Here is a 21,076-nt window from a genome sequence, read left to right as displayed (position 1 = left end):
GATGTACTGGTGCAGTAACAACTCTGGGACAAAAAAATCACTTTGTAATAGAAACATTCAAACTGTTTCAGCATAGTTGGATGACAGTGATAATGCTAATCCAACACATCTTCATAAATAGCATCCATGTTATTTCCACATTCCGACTTAAGCACATGAACACAATCATCTGCTTTACCTTGACAGGACATTTAAATAATTAATGAAGTTGTTAAAACTGCATTTGCTCTCATGCTGGCTTTGTGCCTGCAGGAAAACAGAACACTAAATGTGAGCTGTTATTAAATATTAACTAATATTAACTAAATATTAACGTTTTCATTAGGAACCAATGGACTTGGGGCCACAGATAGGGTAGGGAAGTCGGAAAGTATTGATGGTTTGGATCTTTGCATGGGATTTAGTGAAAGCAAGTGTAAAACTACACCAGACTTATTATTGTAATACCAGAGTGAACAGTCTTTTCCTGAGGGTATATTAATTCCCTCGCGTCTCTATGGATCTCACACACACACACACACACACACACACACACACACACACCTGTGCCAGGGACGTGGTGCGGCCTCTTTTTGTTTCGGTGGAAGGCCCGCTCCTTCCTCTTTGGCTGGAGGAGGAACACTTGTAGCAGCTCCACCGCTGCTGCAGCTCTGAAGCAAAGCCCCGCCCACAGTCCTTCTGCTGCAGGCACTGGAAGTGGTACAGGTGGCCACAGCTGACAAGACAAACACACGTTTTTTAGAACATGTACGTGGCAGGAAGAAATTGGTCCTGAGTCTCCCAGAGGCACAAGTGTTGTCCCCAGACAGGTGATTACAGAAAAGACATAAAATTGTTCTATTATTATTTCAAGAAATAGTAACACTGCAGTAACAGTAACACTGATTGACATCAAAGCAACAGACTGGAACTAGTCACAAACACAGGACCTTCAGAAGATGACTGCTACATAAAAAGTATTGGGAAATTGTATCAGATCGCTCCTCATCCTAATTAGGTCATACTCACTGGTAGTATTGGCCTATAAGAGGAAAGACTACGGCACGCAAATTTTTTTATATATTTTTTTATATTTAAGTTCATTTTTTGATACGTTTGTTGAAAGTAAAAAACGGAAAATAACTTTCGATCAATAAACTAAACTGAAAGATCTCCACCAGTGCTTTTTCCTTTAGTGGTGAGTCGCAAACCTCCAAAAACAACATTCACAAGTATAAAACGAAAAACAGCAAGAAGTCTATTTAAACAAGTCACTAAAGTGCTGTAAAGACTCACAAACAGAGGAAAAGAGAGGCTGCACGTCCAGCCGATCAAACCAACCACACCTGAAGCAGCTGCAGCCGGAGGCTCTGTGAGTAAAATCAGCTGATCGCATGGACTTGCGGATTTGGCCTGTGCAGGCCTTTTTTAAAAAGTCTACAGGGCACATAAGGAAAAAAAGGCGAGCTCTTCTCTTTCTTTTGGTGTGTTGCTTGCATGTTTAGCTGCAATCTTTTTCTGCGATTGCTACCGCTGTCGGTGCTCCATCAGCTAAGAGACTGATGTGCTGCACACTTGTTCAGCAAACATATGTGTTAAGTTTGGCCCCTTTTCGTTAACATGCTGTGAGCGGGGTTTGATCCATCAATCTCTGGATCCGGAGCAAGAGCAAGACCTCCACCACCGGACTACTCAGATACACTGTAAAGGGAAGGCTTTCAAGTTTCTTTGTCAGTCATGTCTTATTCTGACAAAAAAATGGCTCCTAAGCACCAATAGAAGGCATGTTTTGCTTATAAACATATTTTTTTGTGATGGCTACTCTGCTTTTGAAGAATAAAATAAATGAACAGCCAAAGAATTGTGCTGTGAAAGCCTTAATATCATGTAAACAATGATTGCATTTAAAAAGACTAACAACATAGAATTTTAAAAGTAAACACTGAAAGTCAGTAAGGACTCCACATTTTGTTAGCATCAACTTCAAACAGCTCCGTAAATTTGCAAGCTTTAATATTAATATATCGTGACTCAAATCAATGTCAGGCACAAGAAGTAGTACTCCGAGGACTGTGTCTATATCTATCTATCAATGAAGCTGTTCTTATCAAATGAAACAGGCACTTCACTCCTGGGTTCAATAGTAAACCACCACAAGAATGATAATTACCAACAAAAAACACTATATTCTAAGCAGATACATTTAATACATACATAAATCACAAAGTATTTGTTTTATATTTCAAACAAATAGGAGACTTATTAGCTAATTTTAGCAAAACTTTCTTCACTGCCATGCATCATGGGAGTCTAGCTCCGCCCCAGCTAGGTTGGAAGAGGAGTCCCGTAGGAACCCATTCATTTTAAAATGCATAAAAATATTAATATAAAATCAACAATTACAGATATCAGCAACACGGGTAATTGCACCCATCTCATGAAGAAGATGTACAATTTGATGTTGAAACCAAGTTTGTAGGACAAATGGTACAGGAGAAGATAGATGCCAAAAAACGGCGGAATAAATAATAATAAAGAGCGAAGAGAACAAACGCGTGAGAGCTGCAGCTCTCACACTAAAAAGACATCAGGATATGAACACAAAGCCACATATATGCATGTAAAGAGTCAGTCAGCTTTGAGCTACATTTTGGCCAAACCTTCCACACAGCATCACAAACAAGATGTTACCTGAACACAATGATCTCCTCAGCTGAGTCATGCCTCCTTTTGTACTGCTGGAGGCAGATGTTACAGTGGTCCTGCCGTGGGTGGAGTCCTCTTGTGACAGCAGCGCGTAGGTGGGCCAGGGACCAGTGGAGGTCATGGTTCAACAGACTCGTGGTTGTTTCAAGTAAAGTCTACAACAGAAAAGACAGCAGTATTAAAGGCCAATCTGTGTTTGTTTTTTTACCACGCTAATCACAAATACATTCGCATATGGAATAAAAGAGTCTGACTTATAGATGAACAGTGCTTTTCTTCACTGAACAAAAATGTACATCTGTTTTACTGCTGTGTTTACAATATAAACCAACCTTTAATAGCACCAGCAATATGAATAGCTCGGGTGGAGTTGTTGTTATTTAGGATTTGTGTATTGACAGAACAGGTCAATCAGTGAGGGAGTGATGCAGCTTCCAGTCCTGTGATTTCTATTGTGGTTCAGACGCTGCTCTTTTGTTTACTTTTGAATCACAGATTGAGCTGTTAATAACAAAAAGGGCCACACAGGCAGAATCTTATCCTCACTCCTGTTTGTAGGAGGAGAATGGAAAGACTATGTGAAAATCTGTCAGTGATTAATATATAAAAATCCACAAAACAATAAGGCAGTCCATGAAATTAAAAGCACTCAGTCTGTGGGGACTTGGCTTGGGAACCGGAGGGTCACCGGTTCGAGTCTAGCACAGACCAGTGCCCAAGGTGCCCCTGAGCCAGGCCCTGAACCCCTAACTGCACAATGACTGCCTACTGCTACTAATTAGGATATGTTAAATGCAGAGAACATGTCTCGCATGTTTTGTACTGTGTATAATTTTATGAGACAAAAAGTTGATATTTATTATTATTAAATATTATAAATAGATGAAGAATTATTCAGTTAGAAACAATAACTATTCCAAGGCCTCAGGGCAACAGTGGAACATCAATGTCATGCCTTACGCTGTTTTCAGACAGCAAACCACATCTGCTGGTGAAGGTCACAGGATGTGGCTGAAAGCACCGGAAAATGTATACTAGCACACACAACCACACAGTGATTTACCTGTTCATAGTTAAAAGTGTCCAGCATGCCCAGAATGAGGCCTTGGATCTCTGCCAGCTTTCCTTTCCCATAGACTGGGTCCTGACAATCACAAGCATGCAGACAAATCACATGTCATTAGTACACAATATACAGTGTAAATGGAGACTTTACAAGTGAAGTCTCACTAGAAATGCAACCCCACCTCTGGATTAAACTGACTACTACAAACTTGTTTGTGGGTAACAGTTTCAACAGCATCTCCCCCTGTGTCGTGCGGCTAAGGATTAAAGCTGTCCTGAAATACTGTATAAAATAATTTGCTTCCTTCCAGTTTGGGGATTTCATTGTGGTTCATGTCAAACCACTCCAGATGTATAATTCTGATATTTTTATTTGTTTTGTTTTGCACAAAAACACAAATACACACCTGAAGTATTCGTTGGATGATAGCAGGCAGAGAAATAAAGCTACTCATACAGTTGAGAACCTTCATCGTCAGCTCCTTCAGCACTGAAATATACACAAATATAATTAATAGCAACTATCAGCAACACTATCAGCGTCATCTTAAGACAACAAGGCTTGTCATTCTGTTTTGGTGGAGGTGGTGGAGAAATAATAAACAAGGTGCTCAATGGCAACTTTAAGTAATAATTATATGTTATACAGAAGGAATTGTTTATGGACACACTTGACACTACATTCACAGATTCTGGGCCACTAGGGGCAGAGGAAATGAAATTTGAAAAAGATTACATTTAGTGGCGTGCAGTACAGCACTAACAAGTAATTGTCTCCTTAGTTGCTCTCATCTCTTACTTTACAGTTCTAGCTTTCAGCTCTAACTCTTCAACTGACAATTCAATATGGAAGATTTAACATGCCTAAATGTAAACCAAGAACAGAGCCACAAAATCTGCTCACGTGTAGTAATATAAATAAGCGTGTGTGTGTGTGTGTGTGTGTGTGCGCGTGCGCTTACCCTCAAAGGTGTGTTTGGCATTGCTTCCCTTCACTAGTTTTTGTGAAGCCATCATTGTCTCCAGAAGTGGAAACCATAGAACCTGTGAGAAATGAAGCAATGAATTCATTTATTCTTTTAATGCAACCCCCCCCACACACACACACACCTACCTCTCTTTGTTGCTGGTAGAGGTTCTGAGAGCTACGATGACACAAGACAATTATGTCATTCAGTGAATCCTTTACTCTTGTCAGGGTCGATTCACTGCCTCCCTCCTCTTCATTGCCTCCTCCGTTTTCTTCTTCAACTCCTCCGTCACTCTCAGCAGTGAGGAGACTCAGTTTGTCCTTCAATGTCTTCAGAGAGAGAGTATAAAAACAAATTTGTGACAATAACAACTACTTTTTATTTCAGTTTTATATAACTTTATACTTCGACTCCACGAGTGAACATGATGCCCATATGACCACCGATGTGTGGACACATGACAGATATGTCAGTCACTGCTACTTTAGAGCCGTAACATTCATGTGTTAAATTGGTGAATGCTGAACCATTAATTAGCTGCATGTTTTGCAGCATGTTACCTCTAACAAGACAGCAAAAGCGCCTTGAAAATCACCCTTCTTCTCCAGCAGGTAGGCTGTAGCCTCATTGTGGTGGTACTTCTTTGTTATCTAGAGACAAAGCCATGGATAGAAAGACAGAGAGAAGCACATGCTTTCAGACTCAAAGGTGCACGTAAGCTGGTCCCATCTGGAACTTTACTGCCACAGTACACAGTACTACAGTAGATAATAAAATATTTCCAATATGCATTATATCACGCAGTATGATAAGGTCCCTTAAATAGGTACATTTTCATTAAAGTAATAAAAATTTTAATGCTTTTTGTATCTGTTGAAGAATGTTTACTTCCTATAAAGCACTAGGTGTAATCAGTTTTATTATCTTCCCTGACAAAGACCATGAGGTGTATTGTCCTTGGTCGGCCCAAAAGTGCCTGAAGAATCTTTTTGTCCACCAATTTCTTAGTCAAGTCAAGTCAAATATTTTATATAGCATGTTTAAAAACAACCGGAGCTGCCCAAAGTGCTGTTCAAATTAAAGTGAACAGCACAACAATAGCGAGTAAAATGACATCAGGAGAAAAAAAATAGCACAATCACTAAAATAAATGGCAATGATAGAATACAGGGCACTATCAAAATATGTGCACAAATGTAAAACAGAATACAACTGGTAAGAATGATGTATTAAAAATAAAGGAATATAAAATACTAAAACCACTAAGAGCAACTGAAGGCCACTGAAAACGTACAGATTTGTCTTTGGAGCTGCCACAGCAAAGGCACAATCCCCCTTACCCACAAGCCTCGATTGTGGAATAGTTAAAAATAATTTCTGTCTTGCTATCATTCCTGGAGGCAATTAAGCATGGATGTGATGGGAGTTGGAATTACCCAGATTCAGTGGAAGGTATATTTGCATGTCATTGGCCTAAAGGGTGCATATACACAGCAAATAAAATCTGCCCTCAAGTGGAACCTTGAGGTACTCCACAAGTGGGAAATAATAGGTGCGTTCTAGATGACTGTGGCTGACTTTTACCGGACTCGGCGCCTGCAGCCGCTTTGCTTCTGCGAGTTTTTAATGTCATGTGACATGGTGACGTTTGGCAGTGCCGGCAAATGTTGGACACAATTTCTAACCAGCATGCCTTATTTTAAGTCCAGCATGCATCCCGTTAAGTCAGCGCTGCGCAGTGCCACATGAAGTCATACGCACTTATCAACAGAGCAAGTTCTGTCAGTTAAGTAGGAGGCAAACCACCTGAGGGCACCTTAAGGGACCTTAAGACGGAAAATTGTTTAGTTTTGATTCATCAAGGTTAGGCTTTTTTTTTCTTTTTTTTTTTAGGAGGCTGAACTATCGTGTGCTTGTTTAAACAGGACGGAACAGTTACATATGTAAGACTGCTATTAATAAATAAGGGAGATTGTGAGACCTACAGAGTCCAATACTTCCATTTAAACGGTATATAGGAATTATGTCCAGGGGACAGGCGATGGACTTCAGACGAGGGACAGAGAGATGACGCTGAATGACAGCAACTCGGTTCAGGTATTTAACTCTTGTCCACAAAAACATGCAATGCACATAATAAAGTAAAGTAGAAAGTACTTGTATGGCCTCCTCCAGTCTGTAGTGCTGGGATGTCTGGAGGAAGCTCAGGAGCTGCTTGGGGGCAAAGCGGCTCATTAAGTCCAGCAGAAGCTCATGGAGCTCATGTTCCAGTGGCAGGATGGTCCCTGAATGATGGCCTTCCCTGAAAAATAGAGCAAATGAGAGGTGAGGATGGAGTTAAACAGGAGGAGAGGAGGCAAATTTTGAAGAAATGTAGGAATGAGGTAGCGGAATTATCATTAGAACAGGCTGCACACCGTACCGTGGCTCTAAGAGGCAGCTGAGGAACTTGAATAGTAGCTGGTCATTCTAGAGAGTGAAAGAGTAAGTTAGAAGTAAGTTGAGATTGTATTTCATTATCATTTCCTTTTACGCCAAGGTCTAAAGAACCCTGTGACTATCATGATAATAGTTCCAGTGACAGTAAATAAGATCTTCAGCAGTTTTTAGTGCACAAAGTTGTAGGCAAGTATTTATGTAATAGTTGGTAGTTGATAGTAGTACATGTAGTTGTCAGTACTAATATTGCCAGATAAAGAAGATATATAATGACATCATTATTTATTTTGACCTCACCTGAAGCTCAGAGATGATTTGCTGCACCTCCTCAGCAAAGTGAAACACCACTAGGTCAGCTGACTTGCTCGGGTCAAGGGTCACTAGCATCTGTGAAAATAAGTTGTATATATATATATATGTGTGTGAAACACAATCACTTACAGACATGTCGTAAGAAAGAGAATGTCTTTCTTCAACCCTATCCTCTCATTTGTTAAAATATTTTGATGCAAATATAAAAAAAATTACTGCACTGAAAAAATATATTAAGTTCACTAAACAAACCAGGGTTGATACATGAGTTTGTTCATTCAGCTTGTGACACACCAGCCCTGCCCCTTACTCCTTCAGCCGGCTCCAGACTGTGAGACTGTGTTGTGCTACACAGCCTATGTGAATGGAACACTACTATATAATACTCAAGAAATTCAAATAAAGACCAAAGGCTGATTTTAAACAAAGCAGTGGCTCTTAATGACTTTGGGTTTGGATGTCCCCTCCATCCAGACTGACCGCACTCATGTCTCCATGTCTGCTGAGAAAATAGGTTTTCCCATTAAAAAGATGCTGATGTTTAAGGGGTGATACACACAAATGTTTTTAAAAACCCATATTGTCGTGTATACTCCAAGTAGTAGGTTCAGACATCTAATCCAGAAGCCTCCTGGATCCTGAACCTGCTCGACTATATATCCCATCTAGCCCGGGAGTACCTTGGGATGAGCTGGACGACATGGCTGGGGAGAAGGACCTCCTTCCTACCTTGCTTAGCCAGCTACCATTGTGACCCAGTCGAAATAACCATGTGTACTGTATGTACTGACCTGTATGTGTTGCAGTACTTTGACCCTGACTGTTTGTTTCTCCTCTGGGCTGTAGCCTGGCATGGACAGTAGATTGTGGATGTAGTTGAAGATCTCCCCCTAACACACACACACACACACACACACACACTAAATGCTTTTTGAATTTGAATCCACCAATTAAATTACAATTGTCTTACAAGACTCAGTTATTTACAATATTCTACATTCTGTAGTAGATCTTTTTTTGGTATGCCTGTCAGTCATAACCCACTAACAAAACCCCCACACAAATCAAATGCATGCAAATGCACACATTCAAATTGAACACATATCAGCCCAATCCGTGTATAGTTTGATAACTCTTACCTTTCTGAGGGGGTCTCTCAGGTAGCAGTCAATTATCCTGTCATACAGATGTTTCTTCTCATAAAGAAATTCACAGATTTGGTAGCTGGAATGCAAGAGGGGGAGACAAGATGTAATAATAACAATAGTAATAATAACTTAAAAGTTTCTGTGGTGTTTCCACGGGTAGTGAAGAAGTTTCAAAAGTTCCGCATGACATAAGAAATCCATTAAAAGCAGCAGCGTGAGAATGAGCACCAACTGGATGCTTTAGATAAGACTGTCACAGTGAATGACTTGGTGAGTAAGCAGCCTAAGCTACTTATCAGCATTGTGAAGTTATATTTTTATTTTATATTAACACTGGATCAAATGACTATGTGCAATATGAAGCCCACAAGGAATTATCACCAACTCTGACTTCCCCTCATCTCTACAGATCTTTTTAGCCTCTTAGAACATATTGTTTTGGGTTTATGGCAAAACAAATTCAAGCTGTGTGGTTCAGTTGCAGTTGTCTCATCAACTCTGTACGCTTCCTGCGCAACACCAAACAGCAGACAGACAAAGTCAAGAAAGCAGAAAATGTAGACGCTAAAGAGGTATTGTTCTCAGGAGTTGGTGAAGATCAAAAGAGTGAATATTGCACATACCAAAAATGTCAGTCACTGTCAAGGTTTTCATACATTTGTATATCCATGCAGAAGTTAAGTGTCAATGTGAATCTGTGGAAAAGCATTTGTGGCGGCTACATCTAAACTTAAAGCCACTGAGGGGCTGCATAGATGGGCTACAACTTTTGTGAAGCACCATCCAGGGAACTGTAAGCAAAATTTAAACAAAATACATGTTACACATAAAAAAATCAATACAGTTATTCAATCCTTGGTTCCAGTCTTTGGTCAGCTACTCACAACTTTGCCTTCTCTGCCAAAGCCAACAGCCTTCCTTCATTAAACTGGACCACACCCCCGACCTGCAGCAGCTCCAGCAGAACCTACAAACCAGTCACAATAAAGACCAGTGACCTGACATGATGATATCATCTAGCAGAATGCTGCAGAATGTACCCATACACACACATTCATACACACACACACAAGCACGAGTGTAGTAAAAAAAATTTTTCATTTAAAATTACATCTACAACACAATAAAGTGTGCAAAAAGGGAAGGGGTCTGAATACATCTGAAGCCACAGTTTGTGTGTGTGTGTGTGTGTGTGACTGCTATGTTTTCTGCCCATCACCAACCTGCTGCCTCTCAGTGTGTCGGGAATCATCATCTGGACAACACAGGAACTCAAGAACCTGGAAAGACAGTATGAGCAAAGATGTGGATGAACAGTGCTGGAAGTTGGTTATTCTCATAAATACATATGGATGAGACCACACATTATCTGTCTTCAGGAAGTTTAAGTGCCAGTGAGTTACATTATTCTTGAGCAAGTAACGTAGTTAGTGATAAGTATTGTTTGAGGTATCCCAATATAAGATTTAATAGACATTGTACAAATACAATGAATTGTTACATAGAATATATTTAAACCACTAGGACTGGAATAAGGACATACGTGTTTACAAACTGAATTAAAGATGACCCAACAGCTGTAAATGCTCTGTTTTAGCAGTGATGATGTACAGATACAGGTTGAGTTTTAGCATATAAAAGGTATCTGCAGTAGGACCAAAACTGGAAATCTGAATTGTAATATTTTAAGGTAAAGGGTGTTGAATTAACTCACAACGGCAAGATATTTCTGTTACTATTAAATGGTGTTTTTCCCCATCAGATTGGAAAGCTAGGTAGATTTCCACCCACACTTTTGAGTTTTGGCCTCAACTCTGAGACTTTTGTTTCTTTTAAAGCTCATCACGCATGATCTGATTTGTTTTATATGCTGAGATGAATAAAATCACTGCACATGTATTAAGTAGGTAGTTGGATTAAGCTCCATTCACATATTAATATATAGCAGCCAAATATATCCACAATATAATTGAAGATGAAGACACTACAATTCCTGCTGATGCTTACATGATGTGATTAGTTGGTGAAAAAAAGTATTTCTATTAATGTTGTCTAGAGATTAGAATTGTTTTAATTATTGTTGCATTCCTTTATTTGTCTGTGTCTCCTAGCCACACTTCTTTTATTTTATTTTACTATTTTGTTATAGGTATATATATATAATATATTTTGTCTATATATAGTAACATACTTATGTGTATTGTCATAACAACAGATGTTCACCATTTAAACATAACAGTCTATTGCTTATGTAACATGATCAACGCAGATCTTGATGAACATTTTCTATCTCCATTGATAAAAAGAATTAGACTTTTCAGAGTAGGGTGTGTAGGGTGTGTTTTTGTTTCTGCAGGTGAACATGCAATCCCAGGCCCCAGTGGGGTGGACTGGGCAGAGGAGAGTGGGAAGGGTTTAAACTGGGAAGACACAATTAAACGCTCAGTGTTAAAACCTTTTTTTTTATGTGCATTCATGCTGTAGATGAAAAAGGTACAAAACTCTTTCTGAACAATTTTTTGTGATTGTAGAGTGGTCTGTATGTTTGCCTCCACCAACAAGCCACAGAACCTGCTCTTTCTGCTTACGTTTGCCACAAGAGATGGACTGAACAGGAGAAAACGCACATGAAAAATAACAGGGACTCCCTTTGCCTCCATAATGTGCACACTGCATTCTTTTTTAATACATTTTCATGTATTAATTTATTTATTTCAGTATCCTGAGCATTAAGCTTCGTCTGTATTGCCTATACCAGCGGCCAGCTGTGAGTATCACGATAATTCGATTTTAAAAGGAAAAACTCGTGGTATTTGCAGAACCTGATAAGTTACCTGGTCAAAGAGCTTCCTGTTCACAAAAAGCGTGTTGTCTGCCTTGGCCAACTGGCGAGCCAAAAAGGTGAAGAGCCCGCCCACCTGGGAAGGTGTAAAGTCTGGGTTTTCCACCATCACCTAGGTAACATGAAAAAACATTTTCACAATCAAAGAAAAAGAAAAGCTACAGAGAAAATAAAAACTGTAATATTAGTTAATTAAATTCATTGCACCCCCTGTTTAACCCTGGTCCAATCCCCAGCAAAAAGCACCTAACTCTTCCTAACTCTTTGATTGGTGAAGAAACTAAGGAACATGAATCCACTGTAAGTAAACCTCTTTCTGTTACCATTCCAGAGTAAATAATCATAAATAAAGGAAAAGATGTGTTTTTCATCCTCGCTTAGTATAAAATAAAAATTTCCAAAGCAACATCCCCCTTATAACCAATTTCCTGTAGATAATAATGAAACTGAATGTCTTCTTCTACACCTTGACTACAACTGGAACTGGAACTTTGATAAAAAGACACTACAATACAACATTGATGACAGAGTTTAGAAAGATACACTCAGGCGGTCTCCATGTTTGGGCCATGTTTACCATTTACATGTTAACTGTTTACTGGAGGTTTACTTTTAAACACTATTTATTTCCATGCAGCCATGTTTTAAATAACATAAAACACAATGAATATTGATCAATATTCACATGGCCAAAGAGCTCCATGATATACAGGCAGATAAACAGAAAAGATATCAGAAAAGTAATTGGTGTCAGTACTACGAGTCAGCCACAGGTGACAAAGATGTTGGATTCGTATGGAACAAAAAGCACCGGTACAGGGGGGCGCTCGGGCTAAAGAGACCATCTGTCCAGGATAACACAGACAAACTGACTCTGCTACTGTTTTAACATGCAGCCATTTAGATGAACTTAATGCTGTCTTAGTGTATTGTTGGCTTTAAAAAAATACAGGGATACTGTGTCATTTCAAAATAAGCTACATAAGATAAACACATCCCTGTATTTTGCATTTAGTGCTAGCTGTTTGTCTGATTTGTGATGGAGAGCAACAACCAGAGAAGGTTTGTGCTGGAAATGGTTTTTCAAGATCACTCTGTCGTCTGTTTTGGAAAATGACAAGCTTACTGAGCCCTACTTTGTGCTCCATGCCGTCTTCACCATCAACAATTATGTTAAACAAACACAAACGCACGTGGTAAGACTGTCATTTTACCTGAAGTAAGATGTCCACTATCCTCTGCTGGTACTCAAGGGCCTGCTTGTCGTTCTTAAAGTCTTCAAACGTCTAGAATAAGGTAAGAAATTTGTAAGTGAAAGAAAAAAAAACTAGGAAAGCATATATATCGCTTCAAAGGTGATATTTCCATTTTCTAATAAGGAAATCGTTGATAGATGATGACACCTCCAGAGGGCTCAATGGTGACCTCCGCCTCCTGCTTGCTGATGGTCATTTTGCTGCCCAGTTCTTGTCTTTTCTTTTAGCCAGAGCCAGTTTCTGCTTCGCTCGGCAGCCTTAAATGGCCGTAAAAACCCTGAACCAACTCTGGGAGCTGCTGCGTCCTGAGTTAATGTCAGGGTTATGTCCAGAACTTACCACAGTTTCATCTTCCCTGGAAGGAGGGTCTTGTGGTCGATGTTAGCAAGGCATTACATGGTTTCTTCCTTCAGCTGCTTACTCTGGTCTGATTCCTTAAGGCTTGCATTGTACCGCCGCCCTAAGCTCTTCACTGGCATCTCTTGACACCGTTGGTGTGGCTGTTCCATGAATGTAGAATATCTGGTTTTAGAGCTTTTTGAGCATTGTGGTCAAAGCGATCATCTTTGAGCTTCCTCACAGCTTGAGTAATGGGTGGCATGTGATAGGTTCCCTCTCCTCTATTGAACCTTCCCTCCATTGCATCCTCAACTTTGTTCTCTCCTTAACTAGGTGCTCGATTTCTTGTTGCCTTCTGGACTTGGGTGAGGCTGTTGTTATATTCTTCCTTGGGTCTCTTGCTCCAAATCTTTCTAACCCATATTTATAAATCAGGAAGCTCATCCTCTCTAGCTTCCTCTCTGACGTTCCTTTAAGTCTGTCCAGGATCTTGCATAGATTTGCGTGACCATTTCTGCGGGACAGCCAGCCATGGTGTTTTCTTAGGCCTCATGCATAAACATTCAGATTAGTGGCCTTACTGTAAGATATTCACGATGCAGCCATTTATCAGCATGACAAGAGTTAATATGATCTCACCATGGCGAGGACATTCAGGAACTCCCGGGTATCAAAGTGAAGGAGTGTACGAATAAATGGGAAAACCTCCTCCTCCTCTGACGAGTCGGCTGAATGGAGACGGATTAGGAACTCAAACACCTGACACAAAAACATAAACACACACACACACACACACACAAACTGAGCCACTAAATGAAACAACAACAATCAGTAGATGATACAGAGTACCAATCCCACAGCTACACCTCTTCTATTTAGGGTAGGTTAAATCTGTAATCTCAGTGTGTGCGACAGGGATCATTCTTCTATGTTGAAGGCTGTAACTACACAACACTAGCCATAATCAGAGACATTTTTAGGACTTGAAAACTAATTATATTGTCACAGAATGTGTAAAAATACGCTGTTCTCTTACAATTTTATGACAGTAGTAACTAGGTTATAGTAGTTCATTCATGTCCTATTGATACCAGATTTGTTTAAAGAACAAGTCTGGTTTTGGCACAAATACCGATCAAGTGCTGAATCCAGAAATTCTAAGTGAGCAATGATTGGTGGGGTGTTGGTGAGGGTGAAGACATTTGGCCAACTTCCAACTTCCAGATTTCTCTCAATGCAGCACTGGATTACTGCTACTGGAGAGCACCATTGTTTTCACTTTTTTTTAATCATTTATTAGGGTTAAGACAGAACTAATAGAAAGCATCAGTCCTGTCCCACTTACAAGCTTACATATGTAACACAATGGACTTTTGCAGCTTCAACCATTTCCACAAATCCAAACTCTATAATGATCCTCTGCAAAAACAGAACCAGTAAAATGGAATCACTTTGGTGAACTATCCTAGAAAATACAGTATTTACATACCTGGTTCTTGACTTGAACCACAAGATCTTCAGGGATGTCTCCCAGTGGATATGCCCTGCCTGCAAGACAGCAGCTACACACACACACACACACACACACACACACACACACACACACACACTTTTTAGATAGAGTCATGAATGTATACTGTTCCGCTGTAAACATTTTACAAGCAGTTGTGAGTGACATTATTGTAAAAAAATCATTTTTTATATGTCGAAACATATATTGTATTTTCACAGTACAAGAGACATAGGTACAATTTTCTGAAATTGTAAGTATTTTAATTGTAGTATTTAAGGCAAAGATATTGTTTGTCATATTACTGTTGAGGGTCAAAAGTGTTTCATAACTAACCACAAGGTGATGCTATTAACACCACTTTCAATGTGTTGTACACACTCCCAGGGGGTAGTGTCACCCAAATATGTGTTGTCTCTGCCTCACAGTTCAAGTATTTTATAACTGGCTGCATGGTGAGTCTATTGGTGCCATGCTTCTTTATGTCGTGTGTGCGCTTATGGAGAACTTGTGCAGTTAAGTTTCATTTTATTAAAAAAACATAATTGTAGAAATATCATGTTTAATGTTACCCACAACTCCCTGTGGGTAAAATTGTCTGAAAAGTTACACGCTTGTGCAATGTGGCTGTATGCACAACATTCCCAACTGTGGCTGCAGTCCAATTTAGTGCATTAGGACACCTTCAAAGGTTTAGTAACCAATTACAGACAAATAGTAAGTGACAACCAACAACAAAGTCTAGAGTTTTGTTAGGGCTTCTCTAAATATGGTAAGTCCCAAGTTTGGTGAAGATAAGATGAAACGTTGCAAAAGAAGCAAAAAATGGTGGAAGACTTTTGTCTGCACAAATAGGCATTGACTATATCAGCTGACTGCATCATCTAAGGAACAGGTTCATGAGTTGTTAATCAAAATGTAAAATGCTTAATAACTGACCAGTTGATGGCACTATTGAACACATGCTTTATAATGTTATGGGACACCTGTGTACCAGGTATGACAACAGCATGTATAGGATTTGAGATTTTCGTTAATATTTGCAGTCCAAGGGTCAAGTCCCACCCACTTTTTGAAATGATCAGTTTAGACCCATCCTACTTTCACAATGTCACATTTTTGCAATCAATATATTCTGCATTTTTCTTAGTACTTGTCTTAGTGTGAAGTTGAACTTAGTCACACCTCTCACGGTAACATAAAATGTACTCATCTTTGCCAAGGAACATGTAGCAGCAGCTAGAGGCTGCTATCAGTCTTTTGGCCATGTATGCCAGCTGCATAGACTGATGGACTGAGGAATAAACTGATACCTGCGTGAACTTACCTTATGTACACCAGCAGCTTGTTTCCCATCACCACTTCCTCATCTGTCCAAGAAGAAAAGGAACAGAGTTAAAGACTTAATTGTGCTTTTCAAACTTTCTGTACTATTAAGATGCTTAAAATAGTTGGTGCTATGATCTCTGGGGGGTGTGGTTTCCAGCCTTACCAGTTAGGCTCCTCCCCTCCCTAAGTGGTGGGCCAATCACTGCAAAGAGTTTCTGAAACATAAACACGAAGTAGACAATAAATAAAGCAATAAAAAGAGGGGTATGTTACCAGTTACTGCGCAGGATCTGATGTACAGGTCCTATCAAAATGATTTACTAGCTGACAGAAAGAAATACATCACTAAAAACTGATTCCCTACAATGAATGGTTAATTAATTAAATATGATTAATTTCCCATTAGGTTTTTGTGCTGACTCCTATTACCTTAATAATACTTTAGCCTTGCAGATCAGCGTATTCTATAATTTGAAAAGTAATTATATAATTTGAAAAAAGAGATTTAAGGTAGAGTTCGTTCATGATCCCAACACTGAACCTTTGGTAAGAAATTATAGATGAACCTAAAGGCTACAAACGGCCAAAATAAATTTTCAGTATGTGAAGCTTTCTAGTGTAGAAAGTTGATCTGGGAGCCTTTTCACAAGAAATTGAGACTGAAACTTACAGAAAAATTAAACAAAATGCTTCATAAAGGCAAAAAGTGAAAAATGTTTTTTGTAGGAAATGAAATACCTGAATTTAAACTGAGGGCCCCCAAACAGCTTAAATAGTGAGAGAATGCCTAAAAGGTCAAATAGTTTGTACTTTGTTGCCACATCAAACTGAAATTGAAGTCATCCTATTGATGAAGAGTGTGAAGACACATCATTTAACAAAGAATTAGCATAATGTCAGGCATGATGACAGGATGAAACAGCCTTCTGGTGGAAGACTTACCTCCATAGGTGTAATGTAGTCATTCATGCCACTGTTGAAAATGTAGATCATTGCATCATAGAGTTGGTTCTCCCAACACACTTGAACCACCTTCAAACATGCACACACACACATACAAGACCTTTAATGACAATGATACTAGTGGAAACATAGACACTAATTTGTTTTTTAGCAAGTCCTCACTAATGGTGACAGCTGACTGTGCTTTTATCATTAACTCACCACAAAGTTCTTAAGGTCTACACAAACACAAACCTTCTGGATGTCCAGGCTGGTGACATCCAGATGGACAATGCATCTCTCCAGGCTGTCCATCATACCATTGCCTTGGTAATGGGCCAGGAGGTCCCTCATGATGGGTGTGGTGAGGTGACCGAGCCGGTCCGCAACAATGTATGACTCCAGTGACTCCAGAAAGACACCCTTAGCCACCGTGTTCTCCACCAGCCGAGCATACAGCTGGTTGAACAGCAGGTCGCTACACACACACACACACACACACACACACACGAAATGAAGTGTTTAATGCTCATCATTTTGATATAATTCGGCATTGAAGATTTCTTAAAAAGAGTGTTAACATCTCTTCTCTGTGTCTTCTCCTCTCGTGAGCTCAGTGTATCATCTCACCCCTAATCGTTACCTAATGATTCATTAATATAGGATCTCCCACTCTGTTCTCTTGTATCTCATTATGATTAGGAATATTTAGCACTCTCCTTCCTCACTTGTTTCTTAATTAGCAGGAACATCACTGCTGATGCATCCCAGCACATCAGATAGATCTTACAACAGGCTATATAAATAAAATTGACTTGAAACAACATGCTTGAAAGCGACCTCAAACTTGTGTTAACGCTGATACATCCATCTAGATTTATGTTGTTAAGCCAAGCTATGTTCAAACCCACACATTTAAAATTCTAGCAAGATCTTTTCAAAAGTTGCCAAAAAGGAACTTCTAGAATATTGAATATATTGTGATCCTGCCAGAAGCTCACATGGATTTTAAGAAAAAAAAAAGACTTCAGGTTAATATATAAGCCATGAACCATTTATACTAGACTACAACATATACAGCAAATCAGCTGTGTCCTTGTTTATATGTCATTGCATCTGCCCTCAGCTACGATCAGCATGAGCTGAAAGTTAGTGAGTCTTAACGTAGTTGTTGTTTTTGCTGGTCATGTGTTTGCATTTATGTACCTATGAATGATTATATACTTACGGCCTCTGTAGCAGCAGGCAGTAATCCAGCAGGACTGGAACCACATCCTGAACACACCACAAAGAGTGAGAGAGAGAGAGAGAGAGAGAGAGAGAGAGAGAGAGAGATTGACTTTGAATGTTCAATGAAAAGTGAGTATTTCCATTGTTTGCTACTTTATATTTCTTATCCACTACATATAAAAAGGAAAGTATACTATGTTTTACTTCACTACATTCATTTGACAGCTATCTAGTTACTTTAAATCAAGATTATGCATAAAAACCTTGATAATGATATAAAATGGAATGCATTGTTATATACTGTAAATTAAAGCAGTGGTTTCCAACCATTTTGGCTAAAAGCTACATGACAAGATCATCCAGCACCATTTATCAACAGAAATATAAATACAAAATTTTTGACAAACTATTCTATACATTTTCCTATACATTATACATACTTTTAGTTCCATCCAGTTATGTTATTCGCTCACCATTTTCATTACATTATCAGCAGGAAATTAAATTATCTGCAGTTGTTACATTATGAGTTAAACCCCAGCTCTGCACTGAAGTGAACTTCGCCAGAGTGTACGTTCACTTCAGTGGTATTCAAATTTGAAAATACTTAAGATTGTGATTTGTTTTAAGACTGTTTCTGGTGCCTAAACAGACTAGATCCTGACTCGTGTTTGTTTGTGCTTCAAGTTTTTGGTCCCAGAGAAGGACACCTCAGTCTGTCTGCTTGCTCAGCTTGGCCCTGCTTATTCGCTGCCTGCCTGGAAATCACCATTGTACATTTCTGTACAGTTGTCAAATAAAACCTGTATTTTTTCCATTAGCTTCAGTCTGTGTGTTTGTAATTGGGTCCACAATATTACGAGCCCTTCACAGGGTGGACAAAATAGTATAAACTTTTATCCATAACACATAACCACCTGTTTTATAATTTGTTTGTGAGATAAAAAGTGTTAATTAGTGAACTTTAGAGGTGCTGATAGGTGCATTTTTGAACTGGAAAGAGTCAGGCTAGCTGTTTCCCTGCTTTCAGTCTTTATGCTATGTAAATGTAAATGCTCCGTACTTGTATAGCGCCTTTCTAGTCTTTTCGACCACTCAAAGCGCTTTTACACTACATCTGCATTCACCAATCACACACATTCATACACTGAACCTAAGTGCTCAAACGGAAACTAACATTCACACTCATTCGTACACTGCCGCCAGGGGCAATTCGGGGTTCAGTATCTTGCCCAAGGACACTTCGACACGCAACCAGCCAGGCATTGAACCGCCGACCTTCCGATTAACGGCCAACCCGCTCTACCTCCTGAGCCACAGCCGCCCCGACGATGTCCTCACCATGTCTTGACTGCAGCTTCTTATTGAACACACATAACTGATATCCATCTTCTCATCTCACTCTCAGAGAGAAAGTGTATTTCCCAAAATGTTGAACTATTTAATCATTGCTAGGTTGTTTGAAGCACTGCATTGTCAGTCATGATGATTCAATGTAACTGTATTTGCACAGCTCTTACTGTTTTGTCCCCAGGCGGACTGGACATAGTGAGGTGTGTTCTTTAAGCTGTGTTAGCTTACATGGAAATGTTGCTCCATCACTTGAATCTTGCCTTGTTCTGGACACTTCTTCAAAGCGTGCTCTGCAAACTGGAAAAGGATCTCTACCATCTGCACACACAGAGAATGGTTCATATTCAAAAAACGAGCACAAGAATGAGTACACTGTCTGGGGTAGATAGATTTGATACAGCAGGCAGTGGATTTCTATTCTCACCTTATCACCTACCACTCCCTTCCTTTTCACTGGATCTCCAAACAGGCCTGGAATGAACATAAGTCACACATTATCCTCTATCTTTCATCTGTCTAACAACAATAAATCACATGGAACTTTCAGTTCTGCTGATTTTGCAGTTTAACATTGTATGTATAAGTAACTTTTTCTTGAAGGGGGGCAATTTTTGCCTTTGTTTGGGAGAGATGGGTATCCCCTTTGCTGCTTGCCACCAGAGGGCTACCATCTTCGAGATATTCAGCACTGGCCAATGCCTGCACTCACGAGGCTGATTAACAAACAATCTCTGCAGACACATCTGCAGCAGCCTGGTCAGTAAGCTGCTGTGGAGCGATGTTAGTGCGCCCCTTTGTGAGTTTTGGGAAGGTGGTGAAAAAGTTAGTTTGGAGCCCTAAATGTCCTCAGTCAACATCAGCTTTTCTAAATGTTAACACGTTTCTCCTAAATGACAGCAGCTCTAATCTAACAACATTACTGGTTAGAGTTACATATATACTGTTATACTGTAGAGAATAATGCAGCCGAGTGACAAATAAAAAAAACAATCCATGTAAAACAACAGTGGCTAAGAGGTCCCTACAGTCAAACATGGTGGAGGATCACTGATGTTTTGGGGTTGCTTTGCTGGCACTGGATGTCTTGATGGAATAATGGAATATGACTACATGACTTTTCTTAGTTTTAATATCGGCCACTCTGTTCTCTAAATATCGGCATTGGCAAATGAAAAACCTGTATCGGTCGGCCACTAGTAGTAAGTGCTGAGTAGTACTGTAATAAAGTACCTTTTTCTGAGACAACTACGACTGACTTGATCAAAAACACCTACTGTGTGACTGTGATGAACAGATTGATTTACAGGTTGCTGGATGTGTGAAATGCATAATACCCACCAACCACAGCCTTAGCAGTTCCCTCATGGAAGGACCAGGCCAGCGAGAGAGCCTCAACAAAATGCTCCTGCTTCAGCATGCAGTCTAAACGCTGGACATACAGACAGAGACAAGAAGCAACATGGATCAAATACATGTTGAGCGGTTGGTCTTCTGATGTAAACTAAATGTCCAATAGAAAGGAGGTCATGGAGAAACATATCTTCTGTTCATGGATTTTTAGCAAATAGTCTATAGTTATAGTTTATTCCCATTACATCATCATCCCTGCTTAAAAACTTGTTTACTGACAATATCTATGCTGTACATATATAAAC

The 21,076-nt window shown here is 39.5% G+C and overlaps 1 protein-coding gene across 2 annotated transcripts in view; it reads right to left on the bottom strand.

Annotated features, from left to right (window-relative positions):
* Nucleotides 1-21,076, bottom strand: part of vps8 (VPS8 subunit of CORVET complex) — a 59,659-nt gene that overhangs the window by 7,211 nt on the left and 31,372 nt on the right. For both annotated transcript variants that reach the window (XM_038737352.1, XM_038737353.1), the window contains exons 17-42: nucleotides 20,760-20,850; nucleotides 19,846-19,892; nucleotides 19,650-19,739; nucleotides 18,067-18,113; nucleotides 17,094-17,316; nucleotides 16,839-16,928; nucleotides 16,060-16,111; nucleotides 15,895-15,937; nucleotides 14,547-14,619; nucleotides 13,697-13,816; nucleotides 12,677-12,748; nucleotides 11,455-11,574; nucleotides 9,844-9,900; nucleotides 9,505-9,587; nucleotides 8,612-8,696; nucleotides 8,264-8,362; nucleotides 7,458-7,547; nucleotides 7,144-7,190; nucleotides 6,879-7,023; nucleotides 5,282-5,371; nucleotides 4,865-5,050; nucleotides 4,713-4,794; nucleotides 4,158-4,240; nucleotides 3,749-3,829; nucleotides 2,671-2,840; nucleotides 544-715 (exon numbers count right to left, since the gene is read on the bottom strand). In XM_038737352.1, the coding sequence (XP_038593280.1) occupies nucleotides 544-715; nucleotides 2,671-2,840; nucleotides 3,749-3,829; nucleotides 4,158-4,240; nucleotides 4,713-4,794; nucleotides 4,865-5,050; nucleotides 5,282-5,371; nucleotides 6,879-7,023; nucleotides 7,144-7,190; nucleotides 7,458-7,547; nucleotides 8,264-8,362; nucleotides 8,612-8,696; nucleotides 9,505-9,587; nucleotides 9,844-9,900; nucleotides 11,455-11,574; nucleotides 12,677-12,748; nucleotides 13,697-13,816; nucleotides 14,547-14,619; nucleotides 15,895-15,937; nucleotides 16,060-16,111; nucleotides 16,839-16,928; nucleotides 17,094-17,316; nucleotides 18,067-18,113; nucleotides 19,650-19,739; nucleotides 19,846-19,892; nucleotides 20,760-20,850 (2,538 nt within the window). The remainder of the gene's footprint in view (nucleotides 1-543; nucleotides 716-2,670; nucleotides 2,841-3,748; nucleotides 3,830-4,157; nucleotides 4,241-4,712; nucleotides 4,795-4,864; nucleotides 5,051-5,281; nucleotides 5,372-6,878; nucleotides 7,024-7,143; nucleotides 7,191-7,457; nucleotides 7,548-8,263; nucleotides 8,363-8,611; nucleotides 8,697-9,504; nucleotides 9,588-9,843; nucleotides 9,901-11,454; nucleotides 11,575-12,676; nucleotides 12,749-13,696; nucleotides 13,817-14,546; nucleotides 14,620-15,894; nucleotides 15,938-16,059; nucleotides 16,112-16,838; nucleotides 16,929-17,093; nucleotides 17,317-18,066; nucleotides 18,114-19,649; nucleotides 19,740-19,845; nucleotides 19,893-20,759; nucleotides 20,851-21,076) is intronic.

This window comes from Micropterus salmoides, unplaced genomic scaffold, assembly GCF_014851395.1.
Source record: "Micropterus salmoides isolate LMB-PRFRI ecotype aquatic unplaced genomic scaffold, ASM1485139v1 Ms_hic_scaffold_22, whole genome shotgun sequence".
Taxonomy (NCBI): Eukaryota; Metazoa; Chordata; class Actinopteri; order Centrarchiformes; family Centrarchidae; genus Micropterus; species Micropterus salmoides.
The sequence above is the reverse complement of the archived record's forward strand: the minus strand, read 5'-3'. Positions and strand labels throughout refer to the sequence as shown.